The 17,505-nt window shown below is 44.2% G+C and overlaps 4 protein-coding genes across 4 annotated transcripts; 1 reads left to right on the top strand and 3 right to left on the bottom strand.

Annotated features, from left to right (window-relative positions):
• Positions 1-268: 268 nt before the first annotated feature.
• Positions 269-5,514, bottom strand: cnp (2'',3''-cyclic nucleotide 3'' phosphodiesterase). Its single transcript, XM_086133693.1, has 4 exons — positions 5,382-5,514; positions 2,586-3,817; positions 1,996-2,123; positions 269-1,442 (listed from the first exon to the last, which is right to left on the bottom strand). The coding sequence occupies exons 2-4, from the start codon at positions 3,775-3,777 to the stop codon at positions 990-992; spliced, it is 1,773 nt and encodes a 590-aa protein (XP_085989819.1). The 5' UTR covers positions 3,778-3,817; positions 5,382-5,514; the 3' UTR covers positions 269-989.
• A 282-nt stretch (positions 5,515-5,796) lies between these two features.
• Positions 5,797-8,034, bottom strand: odad4 (outer dynein arm docking complex subunit 4). The gene is given in 6 exon segments (XM_086133644.1): positions 5,797-6,524; positions 6,828-6,939; positions 7,009-7,064; positions 7,208-7,385; positions 7,387-7,581; positions 7,909-8,034. Coding segments are annotated over 6 exon segments (879 nt in total). The 3' UTR covers positions 5,797-6,312.
• Positions 8,035-8,501: 467 nt separating this feature from the next.
• On the bottom strand, positions 8,502-13,958 carry dnajc7 (DnaJ (Hsp40) homolog, subfamily C, member 7). Its single transcript, XM_086132351.1, has 14 exons — positions 13,792-13,958; positions 12,160-12,248; positions 11,935-12,059; positions 11,742-11,855; positions 11,361-11,435; positions 11,179-11,297; positions 10,945-11,098; positions 10,683-10,847; positions 10,419-10,510; positions 10,239-10,312; positions 9,849-9,995; positions 9,611-9,763; positions 9,470-9,532; positions 8,502-9,323 (listed from the first exon to the last, which is right to left on the bottom strand). The coding sequence occupies exons 1-14, from the start codon at positions 13,917-13,919 to the stop codon at positions 9,286-9,288; spliced, it is 1,536 nt and encodes a 511-aa protein (XP_085988477.1). The 5' UTR covers positions 13,920-13,958; the 3' UTR covers positions 8,502-9,285.
• Positions 13,959-13,990: 32 nt separating this feature from the next.
• On the top strand, positions 13,991-16,809 carry nkiras2 (NFKB inhibitor interacting Ras-like 2). Its single transcript, XM_086132352.1, has 4 exons — positions 13,991-14,129; positions 14,397-14,506; positions 14,891-15,132; positions 15,278-16,809. The coding sequence occupies exons 2-4, from the start codon at positions 14,413-14,415 to the stop codon at positions 15,518-15,520; spliced, it is 579 nt and encodes a 192-aa protein (XP_085988478.1). The 5' UTR covers positions 13,991-14,129; positions 14,397-14,412; the 3' UTR covers positions 15,521-16,809.
• Positions 16,810-17,505: the final 696 nt, after the last annotated feature.

The following is a 17,505-nucleotide window of genomic DNA, read 5'->3' as shown; positions in this document are numbered from 1 at the left end:
AACACAGCAGTAACGAAATATATAGCCGTCCTTGGCCTGGGTGGGGTTTTGCAACAATTGCGCATACACTTGTATATTGCATTCTTAATAATCAGTAGTTCCTGCGGAATACCATTTTTTTCTCCCTAAAATGTACTTTATATACACATACATAGTATTGAAGTCGTTTATTTATAACGGCACTTAAGTATTGAGTGACATCTGCTGGCCATGAACAGAAAAAAAAATCGCTGGAGTGATGTCGGTACAAAACGGACAGGAAGCAGCATTGCTGGAGCAACACACGATCTTCTTTATTAAGTGTACAAAACAAGTGCAAAAATAGGGTTTCATTAGAGCTGCACAAAGTTGGACTTCCAAACCCCAAAAGGTTACATTGAAATGTAAATTTGTTGTTCAAACTGGCTAAAAAGAGCGACAAAGATTTGGATTCACAGCGTTTTTGTTTTTTTTTTGTTAAGTGCAAGCAGCTAGAGGGGAAGAAATGCCAAATTCTTAGGTCTCCCTTTCAAAACAATGCATAGTGCAAACACGTAAGGAAGCATCTCGAACGCACACGTCACCCTAACATTTAAATGCACAGCTTTGGCCTACTTGCTAGTATTACAATCACTTTTTCAATGACGAGCTAGTCCATTTGACTAAGACAACAAGGTAGCTTTAAAGCAACTCCAAATAGTGTACCATGATGTAAGTCTGGGATTGGGATGCACACTGAGTACATGATTTCCACTCTCACACAGGTGCGCTAGGATGCTAGTCTAAAGAAAGGCCCCAAAGGTTTGTCACAGACGTGTGAGCGGCTTGAGTGAACTAGATTGATGCCATGTGAACTTGCAGAAAGCTTTTTGGGTCATGTGAAAGGGGTGGGGGAAGGGAAAAAAAAGGCACACAAAGATTTCGGCTAGCTACATTCAAAAGCCCTTAAACTCCTATTTTGGAATTAATCAACCATCCCATCCCACGCAAGGCCCCCCGCCCCCATGTCTTCACAAGATGGCGCAGTTTTTCTTCTTCTTGGGATCCCTTTTGCCCTTCTCATGGGATGGGCCCCTGCGCTTATAGAAGCTAGAGAAGCACGCGGCGGCGCACATGGGCTCTTTGAGCTCCAGCATCCACCTCCCTTCGCCGTAAAAGCGCAGCGAGCCCAGCTCCAAGTCGGTGACAGGTTCCACCTCCGGTAACACCAGGATCTCCAGGAGGTCCAGACCCGTCTGGACTGGCTCCACGCCTTCCGCGCAGCCCAGGGTGATGTGGGCGCGGCTGCCCAATGGCAAAGAGGTGGCGCCGGGGACGGAAGACTCCGCCTCCTTTTCGGCGTCGGCCGGCCACAGCGCGAGCTGCTCGGCGGTGAGGCCGACGCGGGCGCCGAAGGTGCGAGGCGTGACAAAAAGGGCGCTCACGGCCAGATCGAAGACAGAGCCGTACAATTCTGACACTTCCTGAAAAAAGATACAGCAGCCATCAGTGCCAAGATGCGATAAAGTATGGGTTCAACAGTAAGTATCAGGTTTTTCCCTTGACTGCGTCAGGATCCACATTTCCTCCAAATCAAAGTCTGCGTTCATACCGACCCGATAAGCAGACAAAAATATTTTCATAAGTCACAAAAGCAAGTGACTGGTTACACTATTTCAATATTTTGCCCAAAACCTTCGCAGCTTTTGGAGCCATGACTGATGCAATGCAAAAGACGATGAGTGGACTAAACAGTTTATGAGGTGGATTTTTTTTTCTGCGACTGTCTGACCAGCTCCTTTTGCACTAAAGTCATTAGCTATCCATTTTCTTTCAAAACTGGCTTGCTCAAATTATGTCAAAGTAGCAGTCTGTTAGTTTTTATCACATTTATTGAAAAAAGGCAAGCATGTTTTTCTTTAATTTACTAATGTGAGCCCCAACAACAACCTTAAAACTAAGTATGTGCCAAACAGATTTTTTTGCCATAATTATCGCAATTTCATCAACTCGTGCGAGCGAACAAGGGTGCCTTACTGGTTTCTCTGCATATTCTTTGGCGCCCTCTGCCTTCCCATAGTCCCAGAATTTGGTGGTGCAGTGGAGGCTTCTTTTGCCTTTGAAGTACTGCTCCAGAGGAATTTCCTGCCCTTCATTCACCGACGCTGCAAAGACCAAGAAAGATGAGTCAGGGGCAGTGGTGACCACTTTAGTACAGATAACTCAAATCTATTCCAAAGTGTGTGTGTGCTTTTTTTTTTTTTTTTAAAGACTTACTCCCTGCACTTGAAAAGAGCTGTACTTTGTACCAACTGGTCAAAACAAGATAGTTTTAAGCATTTCAACTTCTTCAGATGGCAAAATGACCCCCCCCCCCAAAAAAAAATCTACTTAAAGCACTTGATTAAAATTGTGTTCATTTACTTCCATTTTGCACTTTATTGCATCATTTGAAAAATGGTTTGTCCCATCAGATATTTGGGAGTGGCCACTAGATATTTTGTATTTAATTTAGCTATTTTTTCCATTGTGTCAACCCCCCCCCCCCCAAAAAAAAAAAAAAACCAACAAACTTTCTGCCATCTCTGGAAGCAAAAATTCAAGACTGAGCAAATGGCTTCACTCACAGCCAACAGCGTTCTTCTTGAAGCCGTCCAGGGCCGTCAGGAAGTCGCTGCCTGTGGATCTGAGCTGATCCTGCGCAGGTGTCAGCAGGAACCAGCCGAAGAAGAGCGGCAGGCACACCTCATCCAGTTGCCGCTTCATGGCAGTGATGGCAGCCGGCTTGCGTCCGCTGAGCTTGGCGAGGCGCGGCATGTCTGCGCTCCATTCCGTGCGCGGCGTGAGGAAGACCGCGACCATCCGTTGCTCCCGGGCCAACTCTCCCAGGCGGGCAAGCCGCTCATGGGTGTGGTTGGTGTCGTCCACCACCACCAGCACCGTAGGGGCGTCGGCGCAGCAGGCCACCACCGCCTCATCCAGGGCTTTGTGCGCGTCCGTGGCAGGATCGGCGCTATCCGCGTAGTCGTCGGCGCAGAAGACCGAGCAATGGTCCTTGTAGGCGTCGGCCAACGCGCGAGATAAGAAGGTCTTCCCGCTTCCCGGAAGGCCTTTGATGACCACCAGGGTGCGAGAGCGGCACAGAGCATCTTTGGTCTTCTCGTGGTTGAGGATGGGGAACGACAAGGAGCCGGCAGAGGGAAGCGTCGGCTCCTTTTCAGGTGCGGGGTCGCTTGCCTCGGCTCCTGGTGGAACTGCCGACTTGGCACTTGTATCCGGCTCGCTTTCCTTCTTTGGTTCTGCAGGGGGCGCCATTTCAGCTTCAGCCTTTTTCAACGCCTTCTCCTGCATGGATGTTTCAGCTGGCTTCTCCGTGGACGCTTCGATTTTCTCGCCATCATTTTGTGCCCGAGCCTCCTTGACGACTTCTTGTGCCTCAACTACAGCCTCTACTTCATCAAGAACTTTCTCCTGAACCTTCTCTGGACTGCAAGGCGGCAATTCTTCCGGTTGCTGCGGCGCGGCCTCTTCCTGGGTTGGCGGCACCATTATTTCAGCTTCTGGAACCGGATCAGACACGGGATGCGGCTCTTCTGGCACAGCAACAGGCACCGGTGGCTTAGCTTCAGGGCTTTCAAGAGCCGAGTCATCTTGGACAGGGGCGGTGTTGGTTCCGACCGCGTCACCAGCGGTGTTCCCTGCGGGCTGCTGCTTTTCCTCCCCATCTCCTTCAGCAGCTGCTGGCTGCGTCACCGCCACTTCCTCCTGTTGCAGACTCGCTGGCATGTCGGAAACCTCACGGTTGTTTTCAGGGTCCATTTTGGGCTCGAGAGGGTCACCACTTCACATTAACAAGTATCTTAAAGCATGCAGAGGAAAACAGTGATGCATAGTCAGCCTTATTTATTTATTTTATTTTTTGTAGTTTTATCATTTAGACCAAGAATTGCAGCGATCTGCACAATCTTATGAGATCCAGTACATAAAACAGTCAAAAAGCATTGTAGAAACAAGTACAATATTTAAATAATCTTTTTACTTACTTTGATGCTAAGAATTCTTACTGTAATTATTTGGCTTTTTTGTCCACATTACAACTGGGGCATTTTTTTTAATTTTATCTCATGCAGACAATTAAAATATTTTAATTGCACACATTTATGCTCCAAAAATAACACGTGTCAACTAAAGTGTCGCATTATAGCTCAGATGACGGATGAGGAAGTAAAACTGCTATCGCGGGTCTGATCAATATTCTTGCTCAGCATTGTTAGAGTTAATTACAAAAACTGTTTTCTATATTTTGATTTTTTAAATAGTATTTATTTTCAAGGCAACATCCTATTTTATGTTCAATTTCAGTTAAAAAGAAAACAATGCCTGAGAATTAAATGTTCAAATTAAGGAAATAAAATGGATTTAATACGTTGTTTGTACCCTCTATTGGAGAATCATCAAGACATGAGGGAGGGGTACTCATGGTCTGGGAAAAACGGTCGGGGAACAAAAGATTTTTTTTTTCAAAGTGGGGAAGGGGGCGCAATTGCCTTAACACGTTATATTATATTAAGAACTCTGACAATGAGACTCAAAACTACAAACATTTTTACGTAACCACGCCCATTTCTTATGAATTGCGCAACTATTTCTAATGGTTGCAATACATTTTACATCATGAGACCAGGCGGCTGGCGGAATCAACATGGTCCCGAAAACAAACAAGTTGCCCAGCGAATTACCAGGCGTTATCAAGCAAAGAAGAAACACTTGGTAACGACTGAGCAGACAAAGGCAGTTCCTTTTTTTTTTTTAATGATGATGGCGGGCACCTGGCGTCAGACTGAGGAGCGCCATCTAGCGAACGAGTGGCAACCATTTTGATTCTTCAACAAAATTTCTGCTCGGTTTACCAGATGTGCGAACGTGTCATGTCACGAGACGAAAACCCTTCCTGAAAGCTACGCTTTCGAACGAAACAAAAGCGAAAACCGTGAAGGATCATGTCAACAAACACTCGCGTTTCTAACCAAAAGTGAAGGTTAAGCGAACATTTTCCTTTTTAGTCAACATATCGATGCCAACAGCTGTTGTGTGGGTGACGCAGTGGATAAACTCAACTCGCGTTGTTCTCAAGATGAGAGAAAGCTCATTAATTTGAGAGTTTGTGTCTTTAAAGGAGGCAAACGTGTTTAAACCGTGCATAATTACACTTTTAAAAAGCGACAGGGTGGAGGCATTCATGGCACACAAACAATTAACATGCCAGTCAAACCACGCGGATCAGAGCAATCCTAACTATAATTGTCGTTTTCATGTGACAAAGTTTTCCTCCTCACCGTCAAAATACAAAAACGGCATGAAAAATGGACGCCATGAGCATGAGTTTTTTTTGTTGTTGTCGGTGTAACAGCGTGCCAACTTACCACCATTCGGTCCGGATGACTACCACGCGCTCCTCGGCATACAATGACAAGCTAACCTGACACACCCACGCACGCGCTCAGCTTCTCTTCTTCAAGGCACAGTGCGCGCACGCACGGCGGCGGGGACGCTCACGCTGGGCGGGGACCGAAGGCACGCCCTTCCCAGACCGGAAATGGTGGTCAAATGAAACCGTCGAAGAATTGAAGCTTTTTTCTTTTTTTTTGTTTTAATTGGCGTAATTTAATAGAAATATTAAAATGAATAACATGTTAATAATTATAGCAATGACAATGATACATTATTAATAATACGGTAGCGATGGTGAAGCCACGTACTTTCTAGCATGCTTTGCAGCACACTTTCTGTAAATAGTGGATATTTTACAAATAGGTATATTTAAGCTTTGAGTGGGTACAAGTGAAGCAGTCTGTGTGGAATGAAAGGATGTGGGCTGAAAGTCTTTGTTTTCCAATGTGCATTGTTACCCCTCGTGCAAATAGCGACTGAAGAAAATCATCTTTGAACCACAAACGAGGGCATATTATTAAGCAAGCACCCATAGAAATAGAACACAAATATTTCTACTGTAATTTTAGATGAAAATTGGCCACATGACACAACATAAACCATCAAAAAAAACAATATTGTTTGCCATGAAACATTTCGATTTTGCCACAAAACACCAAACTATTTGCCGTAAAAGTATTACAATTGTTCAGCTATTAAGATCCAGACAGTTACTTTCAGAATTGCAAATTTTTTCTAAGTATTGCATTTATTTATTTATTTTACAATAAGAGTTGGAACATTCTTTTACTCTTCATAGCTTTATTTTATTTATGTTGTTATGGATCTTGAATTTACACTCTTTTTAATATTGTGCTTGTTTGAGATGAATAAAAATTGAATCAAATCATAGGCGTTAGTGTCCTACATGCTCTTTACTGTAAAGTTTGCAGGTTTTAAGGAGGAACGGATGGGCATTTTACCCCACTTGCTTCGTTGTCTTTGAGGGTCTTTGGGTGAATGGCGCGGGGGCTTCTGCTGGTTCCAGAAGTCAGCGCAGCCGTCCAAGTATGTGAGGCAACCCTGGATGACATCATGCAGTTGCTCACCGTTCCTCGTCTTCCCTTTCCCCAAGTCTGCAGATCAGAATACACCCAAACATGATTAGATCATGACAGTTTGCCGTAAATGCGGACATACAGTATGCATTAGAGGTAAGTGAAGCACTGCCCTGTCTGACTGCATGGTTGCTAAAGAAACGCTAGCTAGCTAACAAGCCAGATCTAGATCAGATGGATGGATCCACATCTAAACATTAAACCCACAATTCAATTGTTACAATTCTGATTAATAACAATGATAATATAAAACAACATAAATGTTTCTAAGAGCTTTAAAAAAAATGTACAAAAAAAAAGAAACATTAACAACAAACATACCTTCATCCTTTAACAGGTTCTCCAGATATCTCCTGTCCTCATAAAACTCCCCCAGGTATTTCTTGCTCTTCTTTTCTGACTTGGAGGTGTGTGGTTTCTTGGCTTTTTCCATCTGTTGTGTGAGATTGGTTGTGTTGATCATCGTAATATGTAGAGGGATGACAAATTGATGCGTGACTACCTCTGCATCTTTTTGCTGGAGTTCTGCCTTAAGCTTCTGTTTGATGGCAGCAGGGACTGAGTGATGACATGTATGATGATATAGACAAAATATAATCAATCAGTCCGGAGTTGGGCAGGAGCCTTTAGCTGTTCATTGATGATATTATCAGGACATTTTGGACAATTGTATGCTTCCATCATTGGTGTGGGTGACATACCGGTGACGGCGTTCTCAATGGCCTCCTGAGCTTTCTGGATGCCCAGCTTGAACTCATGGACTTGTGGGCGCAGCTTCAGCCCTTGGTGGTAAAACACTAGTGCAAATTCAAATTCCCCCAAGCAGTACAAAGCCTCGGCCTTCTGATACAACCCCTAATGTGAAAAAACAACCCCCCCCCCAGGAAATATTTATTATTGATTCCAAACAACAGTTTACTATGACATTGAAAAAAAAACATACCTCAAAAAAGCAATGGTCTTCTTGAAGTGAAGCTTCGGCGTCCCCCAGGGCTTTTTCGTACTGACCCATCTTTAGGTAGCACTTGGAGCGGCCCACGTAGCAGTATTTGTCCTCGGGTTTTAGTGTCAGAGCCTGTTACACGATTCAGAATATCCACTTTTAGTACACTACGTGACGGCAAACAGAAAATTGGTAATTAAGTATGTTTTAAATACTTGGGGCCCCAAGAAAATACCCCAGGGCTGGCAGAACATTCTCGTCACATTTGCGGTTTAATAGGCTGCTTCAAGGTTTGTTTAGCGTTCATAAATTTTTCCTGGATGTATTAAGAAAAACAGTTGGATGACTTATTTTCAAACTCTACAAAATGAGAGAAAAACTACTGAAAATGATTTTTTTCACGAAAATAAATCTGACCGGCTTTTATTGATGCGCATATTTGGATGAGTGATCACTCACCGTACTGAATCTCTCCACTGCCTTCTCATACTCCCCCTTGAGCAGCAACCAGTCTCCATCCGCCATTAATGTAGAGAAAACACCCTTAGCCTTCGGACTTTTGCACTCGGACTCTGTTTCAGACATTCTCCCTCCTGAAAATTTAGTTTAAAAAGCGGAAAACCCCCCACAAATGCAGGCGAAGAAGCGCTTCTCGAACTCCGTAACCTGGCAACCGCGCTAACAAATGAGCCAACAGCGCCACCATTGGAAAATATGTGCAAACGCAGGCTTTTAACCAGACAGCACATTAGGTACACTTGTTCAAGGAGAGCTAATGAGACTTTTAAAAGTTAAATTTAACATGTTTAACAATTACTTTTCAGGTACAATAAATAATGATTATTTATATTAAAGGTATTGCTGCCACACGAGATAAAAAAGTTCAACGTTATATACTGTGATAAGCATCTTGTTCCAGTCACTGGCGGAGCCACGTGTAGGGATTTACATTAAAAAAATAAAAATAAAAGACAGATTTAGCATTATCTTTTCTATACAGCATTTGTAATGCTTTTACGTAGTTGTTGGTTCTAATAACATGTAGAGACAGATGAGGCCTCGACTTTATTGACACAGTTGATAAAAACAGGAAGGTTTCAGCAAAATGAAAATGACAATGACACTATAGGCGAGGACGCCCTGATTTATCCCACCTTATCAACGTCTACAAGAAGTATGTCTGGACCCATCCCATAGACAACATTCTCAACATGTTCCCATCCTTGTTGTGTTGTGTTGCATTTTAATGGTCAGAAAATTCTATTTTCCGTGTGTTTTGTTGCTTGGATAAGTAGCTGTGACTGGCGCGACGAAAAAGAAAAAAAGACAATAAATATCAAAATATGATCCGAAAACAAACAAACAAACAAAAAACCTAACTAATCACAAACCAAAATGATACATTCCAGTCACATGTGCAACGCAGCAATCTGTGGATGGCAACGTCAAATATAAAAAGTGTTTATTTCAGACACACGATGGCCACACCCACTGGCTTGAATGCCATTTCACGACCGTCCCTATCAGATACTTCAAATCAGAAAATGGCGATTGCAGTTTCATGCAGAGCGGGGAAGTAGTCTTTTCTTCCCGCATGGACCCCTTCAAAAAAAAAAAAAAAAAAAAAAAAAATAGCTGCACGACGTTCACTTCAAATGTCTTCCATGTACGACAAGTTTGTGTTTGGTTGGTGCGTGTCTGTACGTGTGGTTGCATTGAGTCGATGGCGGAGATGACAAGGATCCGTATCTGCTCAAGGATACAGACGGCAAGGTCAGTGGGGAGAGGGGTGGCGTGCGTCAACAAGTCCTGACGAAGAGCGGGAGAGCAGACCACTTAACCGAACTGGAAGAAGAAATTCCCTGGCCCGGAAGCTGAAAGGTAATAAAGTCAATTGTGTGACGGACACAATTAAAGTCAAATTTGTACAACACTTCAGAGAGCACGGACTAAAAAAAAACAGCGGTTCGACAAATACGGTGATATAGGCGGGGTGTTTTACATCACCAGATTCTCTTACCTTCAAAACTAAAACCTCCCGGACCGCCAAAGAACGCCTTGAAAATGTTGTTGGCGTCGAAATCTGCCGCGAGACGACAACACATGAGTTTCCACAAAATGGTTGCTACAGCGTGCCGTAAAGGATGCCGCGCGCGCTTACCGCCCATGTTCATGCCCTCGTCCTCCAGGTCCTGTCCACTGTCGTAGCGCGACTTCTTCTTGGGGTCCGACAATACGCTGAAGGCCTCGCCCACCTCCTTGAACTTCCTCTCCTCTTCCTTTTGCACCTCCGCGCTAGCGCTGCTGTGGCGATCTGAAAAGGGAGTGGAGATCATGCCGAGGAGGAATTTAAAAAAAAAAAAAGGGGGTGGAGGGTGAATATAATTTGGGTGGCGCACCTGGGTGATGTAGAAGCGCCCGTTTGCGGTACGCCTTCTTGATCTCCTCCTCTGTGGAGTTCTTGTCCACGCCGAGCACCTTGTAGTAGTCTTTTCGCTTGCTTTTCTTCAGCTCCAGCTGTGCGTGTTCTAGCAGGTGCTTGTGCTCTACAACACACACACACACACACACGTCGGCCCGCCGAGAACATTGGTATTTTTCAAATGAGGCTCAAGACTCAACTCTTTAGTTTAGCGTTTGGCTGATTTGATCATTTTGATAGATTTTTTTTTTTTTTGGCCAATAGCTATAGATAAATCCTTACATAATGATTACTGAGTAGGGAATGAGCAAATGATTCCAAACATAGTCTCGGTGTCTTTCCAGCCCCAGCTAAGTTCGCTTCTCACCTTTTGTCTTTTCTGTCTTGTAGACTTTCTCGTAGTCACGAACCGCCTCTTCGTACTGCTCCGTGTCCATGTAGCTGCAAAGTCACAAAATGGACAGAGTGTAACACGATAGTGAAATAATACAATAAACTAAATTTTTATTAAGGGGAAAAAAAATGGCGACAGTAAGTAATTTGGTACCATTGCGCTCGTCGCAAATAGGCCTTGATGTAGGTCTCGTCCAGCTTAATGGCTTTTGTGCAGTCTTCGATGGCCTGTTCCACTTTCTTCAGCTGAAAGACAAGAAACGGAAATGGGATTGTCTGATTGCATTCATCTGACGGCTCACCTCCTTTAAAAAAATTGCTTCTGATGAAATATTGAAACGGATGGCGTGATGGCACAAAACCGCGAGACGTGCAGTTTGTGACCACTCGTAATCATTCAGACAAAAACTGCAAGTACCTTGGAACCCACAGTGGCTCTGTTACAGTACAGCTTGGCGTTGGTCTTGATGTTGTTGGGGTCTATTGTCAGCGCCTCCGAGTAGAGCACGTAGGCGGCGTCGAAGCTGCCCTCCTTGAAGGCCTTGTTGCCCTCCTCCTTCTTGGCCTTCAGCGCCTTGGCGTTCTGAACAGAACACAGAGCGTGTGTTAAAAAGCTCCGATACAAACATTGAACCCTGAATGAAAAACAAAACAAAACAAAAAAACTCTCCAATACTGACTCTGCAGGCAAGCCGCGCTTTCTCGTGGTCCGGAGCCATGCGCAGGGCCTGCACGAAGAACTGGACTGCCTTGTCGATGCAGTCCTCGTAATACAGACAAAGGCCGCGTACGTACAGCGCATCTGCGTTGGTGGAGTCCATTCTTAAAATGTCACTACGAGTGGGGGGAAAACAGCATTTAGTAAATGGCGGCAACGACCCCCGTTATTTGTCATCGCTGTCGCGTCAACAGACCTCGCCACGGACTGAGCTTCCGGGTAGCGTCCCAGCAGGGCCAAGCACTCGGCTTTTAGTATCTTGAACCGATGGCATGCCGAGGCTGATTCCAAAGCTCGGTCCATGCAGAAGACCACCTGAAGACACACACATGATGACGGAACGTCACAACCCCCCAGGGTGAGGGTCTTTAACCTCACCATGCGGTAGTCTCTCTTGTCGAAGCCGATCTCTGCCATCCGCTCGTATTCCAGGATGGACTCGCCGCTCTTGAGCTGAAAAAGTCATTTCGGGGAGGAGTCTTTTTATTTGAAATTCAAAAGGTAGCGACGAAACTTTCGTGTTTCTTTTAAGCCTTCAACATTTCAATTCTGTGAAGATTAAACAATCACGAGATTCTATTGACGCTGCAGTGAAAGTGTCACCTTACATTTGGGACACAGACCAGATTCGGTGCCTGTGTCCTTTCTAACAATTAGCAGCCTTTCTTTTGTTTTTCACTTCTACGGGATGAACATGAATGATGAAATTGAAAATTGCCTCCATTGCATTCAATCAAGCACCAGAACCAACCGACTGACCTCCTGCTGGGCTTGGCTATTGTCTGGCTCCAACTCTAGGACCTTCTGGAAGCAGCGCGACGCCGCCATAGCGTTGCCGAGGGACAGATGGCACTTCCCCTCTCGCAGATGACCCTGAGAGCCACACGACATTATTCGTGAAACAAAACAACGCACGAGATGCTCCTACGGTGCTAAGAGTTCCTCAACGCACCTTCATGAAGGAATTGTCCAGCCTCACTGCTTGCTGGGAATCCTCCAAAGCCTCGCGGTACCGACACAGCATCATCAGCGTGGCCGCTCGATTGCCGTAGTAACTGGCGTTCTTTGGACACATGTCTGCATGCAAAAAATAAAAAATAAAATCCAGAGCAAACAGAGTAGAAATGAAATTATCTCCACTAAGAAAGTAATGGCAAAGTCCATTAATATCATGTACCGATGGCCTTGGTGTAATAATTGAAGGCTTCTGCATAATCCTTCTGGATGTAGAAAGCGTTGCCTTGCTCTTTGTAGCCATCTGCTTCCCTACAGTGGACACAAATATATTTTATTTAGAAGTAAAACAAATAAAAGTGATCTTAAAGCTCTTACCGCAAGAGAGAGCACAACCACACAACACTTAGAAGAGATAGTACCGGTACTTAGATTCCAGTAATGGACGAAAACTCGCTTCAATCAGCGCTTGGTCGATCAGTTTTTCGAAGTTTCCTGTCATTTGTCGACAAAATGAGCGTCCGTCAGTGACCACTGCAGCTCTCTGTCACTCAACAGAGGAGACAGAGTGAGGGAGAAAATCCAATGAACTGAATGCCGCTAGTTTTGCCACTTGTTTAGAATTTTTTTTTTTTAATTGGGCCTGAAAAGTTGTTACATCCAGCGACAAAGACTTATGGAAACACTGAGCAAGAAATGTTCTTATGGGAAGGTGCAATTTGATTGGTTGGTAGCATCTCATTGGGGGGGGGGGGGTGCCTGCAAGAAGCAGAAATTTAGCAGAAAATCTCAACAGCTCAATGTTCCCAATTGAGGGCAGCTGAAAACGGAGATGCATGTCTGTTTAAACCATTTGCATTAACACACAAGGCAGAGCGAAGCGGAGGGAGGAAAAAGTATTTTCCAGGACAACGCATGCTTTTCTAGGACATTAAAAAATGGTTTTCATTTTCCATGACTGGAATTTTCATTTTCCAGGTTTTCCAAGGATATGGGATTTTTGTGTTGAATCAAAATAAAGCATCTGCTTTTACTTTGGATAACAGCGATCAACATTTTTGCCAATTTTATGGCATGGTACGGAACAAACCAAGAAATAAATCATGATTAATTTCTTTTTGTGCGCTATCGATTTGAAATATAGGGGGGCGGGGGTGACGAATGTCAGACAACTGCGGTATACTGTCGAGTATGTTATTCAGTCTCAGTAGCTCCAAACATTAACATACCCTATTCCACTGCTTTAACTACAAATTGTTTTTCTTTGCCGTGGTATTGGCAACTGAGTACTGAGCGCAGGTATGGTATCAAAGTCCGACTTTTGGTAATCTAATCACATTAGTAGGCAGTAGCACCATCAGTGACTGGAATTTTAAGTTTCATTTTCCACTGCTGACTTTCACTTTTCAAAATGTAAGGCTGTGAACGGACAGCGACAATGTCCAAGTAATGCGTCCACTCGTTGGCTAAACATAGAAAGCTGCCAATGAACACATGACACCAAGCACGCCGCTCACTCACTCCCTCACTGTGGCTGACTGCCATGACTTTTTTGGGAAAGCCTGTCATTGATAGTTTGAACGTCACTCAGAGCTTTCTAGAATGACCTTCTCACAAAAAGAAAAAAACGGGAAAAAAGGAACTGACAACTTCACCACGTTAGTGTCAGGCGCATGGAGGCTGTCTGTGAGGACGTAATTGGAGGACAATAACACGAACGACTCCATGTAGCCAAATAGCGGCTAGCTTTGCTAGTTCTCGTGACACGATACCACAACTCGGAGGCGTGCGGATTTTAAACAGAACTCAAAGGCGTCACCGGGGTTACATTTCGGCCGCTGTCAGCGCGTCCTACCGTTCCAGTTCATCGTCGCTGAGGAATTCGACGTCAGGATCCATGTTCACAGCATCACACCGCTCCGCCGCCATTTTGACGTGAATGTGAAGGGGCGGGGTCACATGCTGCAGTTGTTCTGACGCCATCGTAAACAGGAAGTTATTACTCTTGTCGGGTTCAATTAAAAAAAACTACAATCTATTTTTAGGAGAGACGTTGTTTGTGTTTTATGCTTATACGTGAAAAAAATGAATTTATTATATTTCTTTAATATTTTTTTTGATTGTCTAGTTCATACATACGGCTGGCACGCTCGCAACGCTACGTCACTACAACTCTCACTTCCGGACTCCGAGGTAATCGTCAACACACCTCTCCGCGTTCAGATATTTCATATTTTATGTTATATGTTTGATCTCAATTTGCACACATTGGCGTGTTTACTTTCAAAGAGGCGCTTTATTATGAGCTATTAATTTCGAGACATTAGCGATTCGCTATGTTACTGGTGCTTTGTGGGAGCTAACGCTAAGCTAGTTTATTGTTTCATAGAGGAGGTTATCGAGCGAGCAAACGCCGAAGATCCGTCGTGTCAATCTGATTTTTTTTTTGTCCGAGAGCAGAGAGGGGAGCGTCGTCATGGGCAAAAGCTGCAAAGTGGTGGTCTGCGGCCAGGCTGCAGTTGGTAAAACGGCCGTGTTGGAGCAGCTACTATACGCCAATCATGTCACAGGTACCTACTCGTTATCACTTTACGACAAGCCCATCTGTGGCTTGCTTGACGAGCAATCACTTTTCAATCAAGAGATGAATTCTGGGCCTTTTCGTGTGTTTATGCTAGGGCTGAGCAACGTATAGCTAACGGCCAGGGGCGTAGACATCATTTCAGAAGTGGGGCTATTATCTAGAACTAAGCTTAATAGAACGAGAAGGCTATACTTGCGCCGTGCAATTGGCTGACAGCCATTTAAAGGTGTACCCCATCTCTTGCTCCAAATCTGCTGGGATAAGCTCCTGCACATCTATGACCCCGAAACACTGTTTAAAAAGGATAAATGAAGATGCAAATGTGTCTTCCCACTCTGTACTTTGCGTGGTCTCACTCATCTTCTGTCAGGCTCAGATCCGATGGAGACTCTGGAGGACATCTACATCGGCTCCATCGAGACCGACCGGGGCACCCGTGAGCAGGTGCGCTTCTACGACACCCGGGGGCTGCGCGACGGCATGGAGTTCCCTCGCCACTACTACAGTTTCGCCGACGGCTTTGTGCTTGTCTACAGCATCGACAGCAAGGAATCCTTCAAGCGCATGGAGGCCCTCAAAAAGGACATTGACCGGCACAGAGATAAGAAGGAGGTACATTTTCACTTTTTGTATCACCGTGTATGTTTGTCTAGTCATCTTCTATGAACCAAGAATTGTATCGTAACTCTTAAAAGTATATGTTAGACACACTGTAAGTGCACAAAGTAGGCTGAAAAACGCTGTGTCGGCTACGTAGGTGACCATCGTGGTCCTGGGCAACAAGCTGGACAAGCAGGAGGAGCGACGCGTGGACGCCAACATGGCGCAGAACTGGGCCAAGAACGAGAAGGTACGCCTATGGGAGCTGTCGGTGGCCGACCGCCGTACGCTCATCGAGCCCTTCGTGTACCTGGCCAGTAAAATGACGCAGCCGCAGAGCAAGTCGACCTTCCCGCTCAGCCGCAACAAGAACAAGGGTAGCGGGCCCACGGACGGCTAAAGGACTGATGGGCTAAAACGGCATGTACAGAATCGGGGGGCGGGTAGGGGGTATCCTTCTTCCTTTTTTTTTGTTTTTTTTACACCTACATTAAATGTTTCAGATAATTGTGCTTTCATGTAAGTACTTGTGGTGGGTGGTAAGTACGCGATACGCCTTCTCTGCTTGTTACGTGAGACTGCGTTAATTTATTCCCAACAGTCTATGCTCTTCTCAACTCAACTCAACTGTATTTATAGAGCATTTTCAAACAGCCATCGCTGCATACAAAGTGCTGTACATGGAGCAACTAACATATACAACAGTAAAGCAACAAAGACGGTAGAAAGCACCGAACAGCAAAACCAAGAACAAATCTGAGTCAAATGCCAAAGAATACAAGTGAGTTTTGAGGCGGGTTTTAAAGATGGGCAGCGAGGAGGCTTGCCGAATGTTCAGTGTCTTCATTTATTAGCATATCTCTTGGCCACACTGCTTTACATACATGTGTATGGATATTTATTTTCCGTCCAATCAAATGTCAGCCGCGTGTTGCCATGTCAATCTAATCTGCCTTGGGCGTCCAGAGTCAGTTGTGCTATTTGGGGGCAAAATCTGAATTAAAGGCAAACTACAAGTAACGCTCGAGTGAAATAGGCAACTTATTTTTTCTTCCTGTGTGCATTTGGACATTTTTTTGGAACGGGACAAACAGTCAAGCACGCAAGTGCAAAATGAAAACTCCGGTGCAAGGCTACACCCACTTAATACTTGCTCCTGCCAACACTTCGACCATTAAAACACATCTACACACTGAAATACAGTACATTTATTAATCAGCATTTCTGAAAAGTATATTTTCTTTTTGTCTGTGCTATTTAACAAATATTGACCATGAACTGTTCCAGAAGGTGAATGTGACACAGTTACACGCTGGCTGTTGTAGTTCATATTTGTGTAATATAGATGATTTCTTTACTGTAATTTGGATGCAATAATGATGATGTTATCACAAATAGTTTTTCACATTGCGATGTTTATGTTAGGGTTCAGACTGTCAGTAATGTCACTTTGACGACCATCCTACATTTCAGAGCCATCTTAGCACACATGCTGTTGATTGAATTGAATTGAATATAACTTCATTGTCACATGCGTTGTACGTATGTGTAACATACGTTGATGGTCCGGTAAATGCATCACCTGTCATCGGGGAGATTTGTTACACTACTTTTCTTCAAAATTGAGTACATTATTATCCCTTTAAATTGAATTATTTGCATTTTCAATAAACAAATGAAGTATTTGTGCCTAAAGCGTGGATTATTGTCCTCGTACCTAATATTTATGTCACACTGTCCCTTAACGCATTCATTTGTTCAATTACCATAGATCGGATAACCAGGTGTTCTCTTCAGGGACAGTGTAAAATAGCATTCCTCACACATCAAATTTTAGATTTGCAAAAATAATATGGATGTTGTCTTCAGGGACAATGTGCAATCATGCTGTTCCATAAATAGAGGCAAAAGTTTCAAATCCCCGTTGCTTTGTGCAGAAAATAATGTATCAAAAATGTTCACAGTCACTGAAGGAAACACTCGTCTTCATTTCACAGCAAGCTGGTTTGATTTCAGCAACGCAACATCGGTTTCATTCGTTGAATGGATAAATATGCAATGTAGTACTTATGTTTGAGGAAATTTGTAATGGTCGCTCGGTTGTTGTGCAAAATAATGTGTAATTTCAGACTGTCCATGAAGGCAGCAGCCATCTTCATTACATAAACGTGTCCTGTATACTGTAACCATATAAACAACTGTAAACGAATACGGTCGACAGTAACTAAGGGCATGAAGTCGCACTGTTGTGCGAAGAAGTCAGATCAGACTGTACCTGAAGGCAACAGCAGACAAGCCCTATCAAGTTGCTCGTCAACGTGTTGTTGTCTAATCTAGCCAGCAGAGGGCGCTCCAGCATTAGTTCTCAGTACATCGTCAAGCTAC

The sequence above is a fragment of the Hippocampus guttulatus genome, chromosome 16 (assembly GCF_054856545.1).
Source record: "Hippocampus guttulatus isolate MCC_2025c chromosome 16, RoL_Hgut_1.0, whole genome shotgun sequence".
Lineage (NCBI taxonomy): Eukaryota > Metazoa > Chordata > Actinopteri > Syngnathiformes > Syngnathidae > Hippocampus > Hippocampus guttulatus.
The sequence above is the reverse complement of the archived record's forward strand: the minus strand, read 5'-3'. Positions and strand labels throughout refer to the sequence as shown.

Bases quoted from the DNA above. Each gene is read 5' to 3' on its own strand.
- cnp (XM_086133693.1), bottom strand. From the start codon at position 3,777: ATGGACCCTGAAAACAACCGTGAGGTTTCCGACATGCCAGCGAGTCTG. The intron at 2,124-2,585 runs GTGAGTGAAGCC...TGGTCTTTGCAG, and splicing joins CAAGAAGAACGCTGTTGGCT to CGTCGGTGAATGAAGGGCAG. The intron at 1,443-1,995 runs GTAAGGCACCCT...ATCTTTTTTCAG, and splicing joins AAGAATATGCAGAGAAACCA to GAAGTGTCAGAATTGTACGG.
- dnajc7 (XM_086132351.1), bottom strand. From the start codon at position 13,919: ATGGCGTCAGAACAACTGCAGCATGTGACCCCGCCCCTTCACATTCAC. The intron at 10,313-10,418 runs GTACCAAATTAC...GTGACTTTGCAG, and splicing joins TATTTGCGACGAGCGCAATG to CTACATGGACACGGAGCAGT. The intron at 9,533-9,610 runs GTAAGCGCGCGC...GTCTCGCGGCAG, and splicing joins CGAGGGCATGAACATGGGCG to ATTTCGACGCCAACAACATT.
- nkiras2 (XM_086132352.1), top strand. From the start codon at position 14,413: ATGGGCAAAAGCTGCAAAGTGGTGGTCTGCGGCCAGGCTGCAGTTGGT. The intron at 14,507-14,890 runs GTACCTACTCGT...ATCTTCTGTCAG, and splicing joins ATACGCCAATCATGTCACAG to GCTCAGATCCGATGGAGACT. The intron at 15,133-15,277 runs GTACATTTTCAC...TCGGCTACGTAG, and splicing joins GGCACAGAGATAAGAAGGAG to GTGACCATCGTGGTCCTGGG.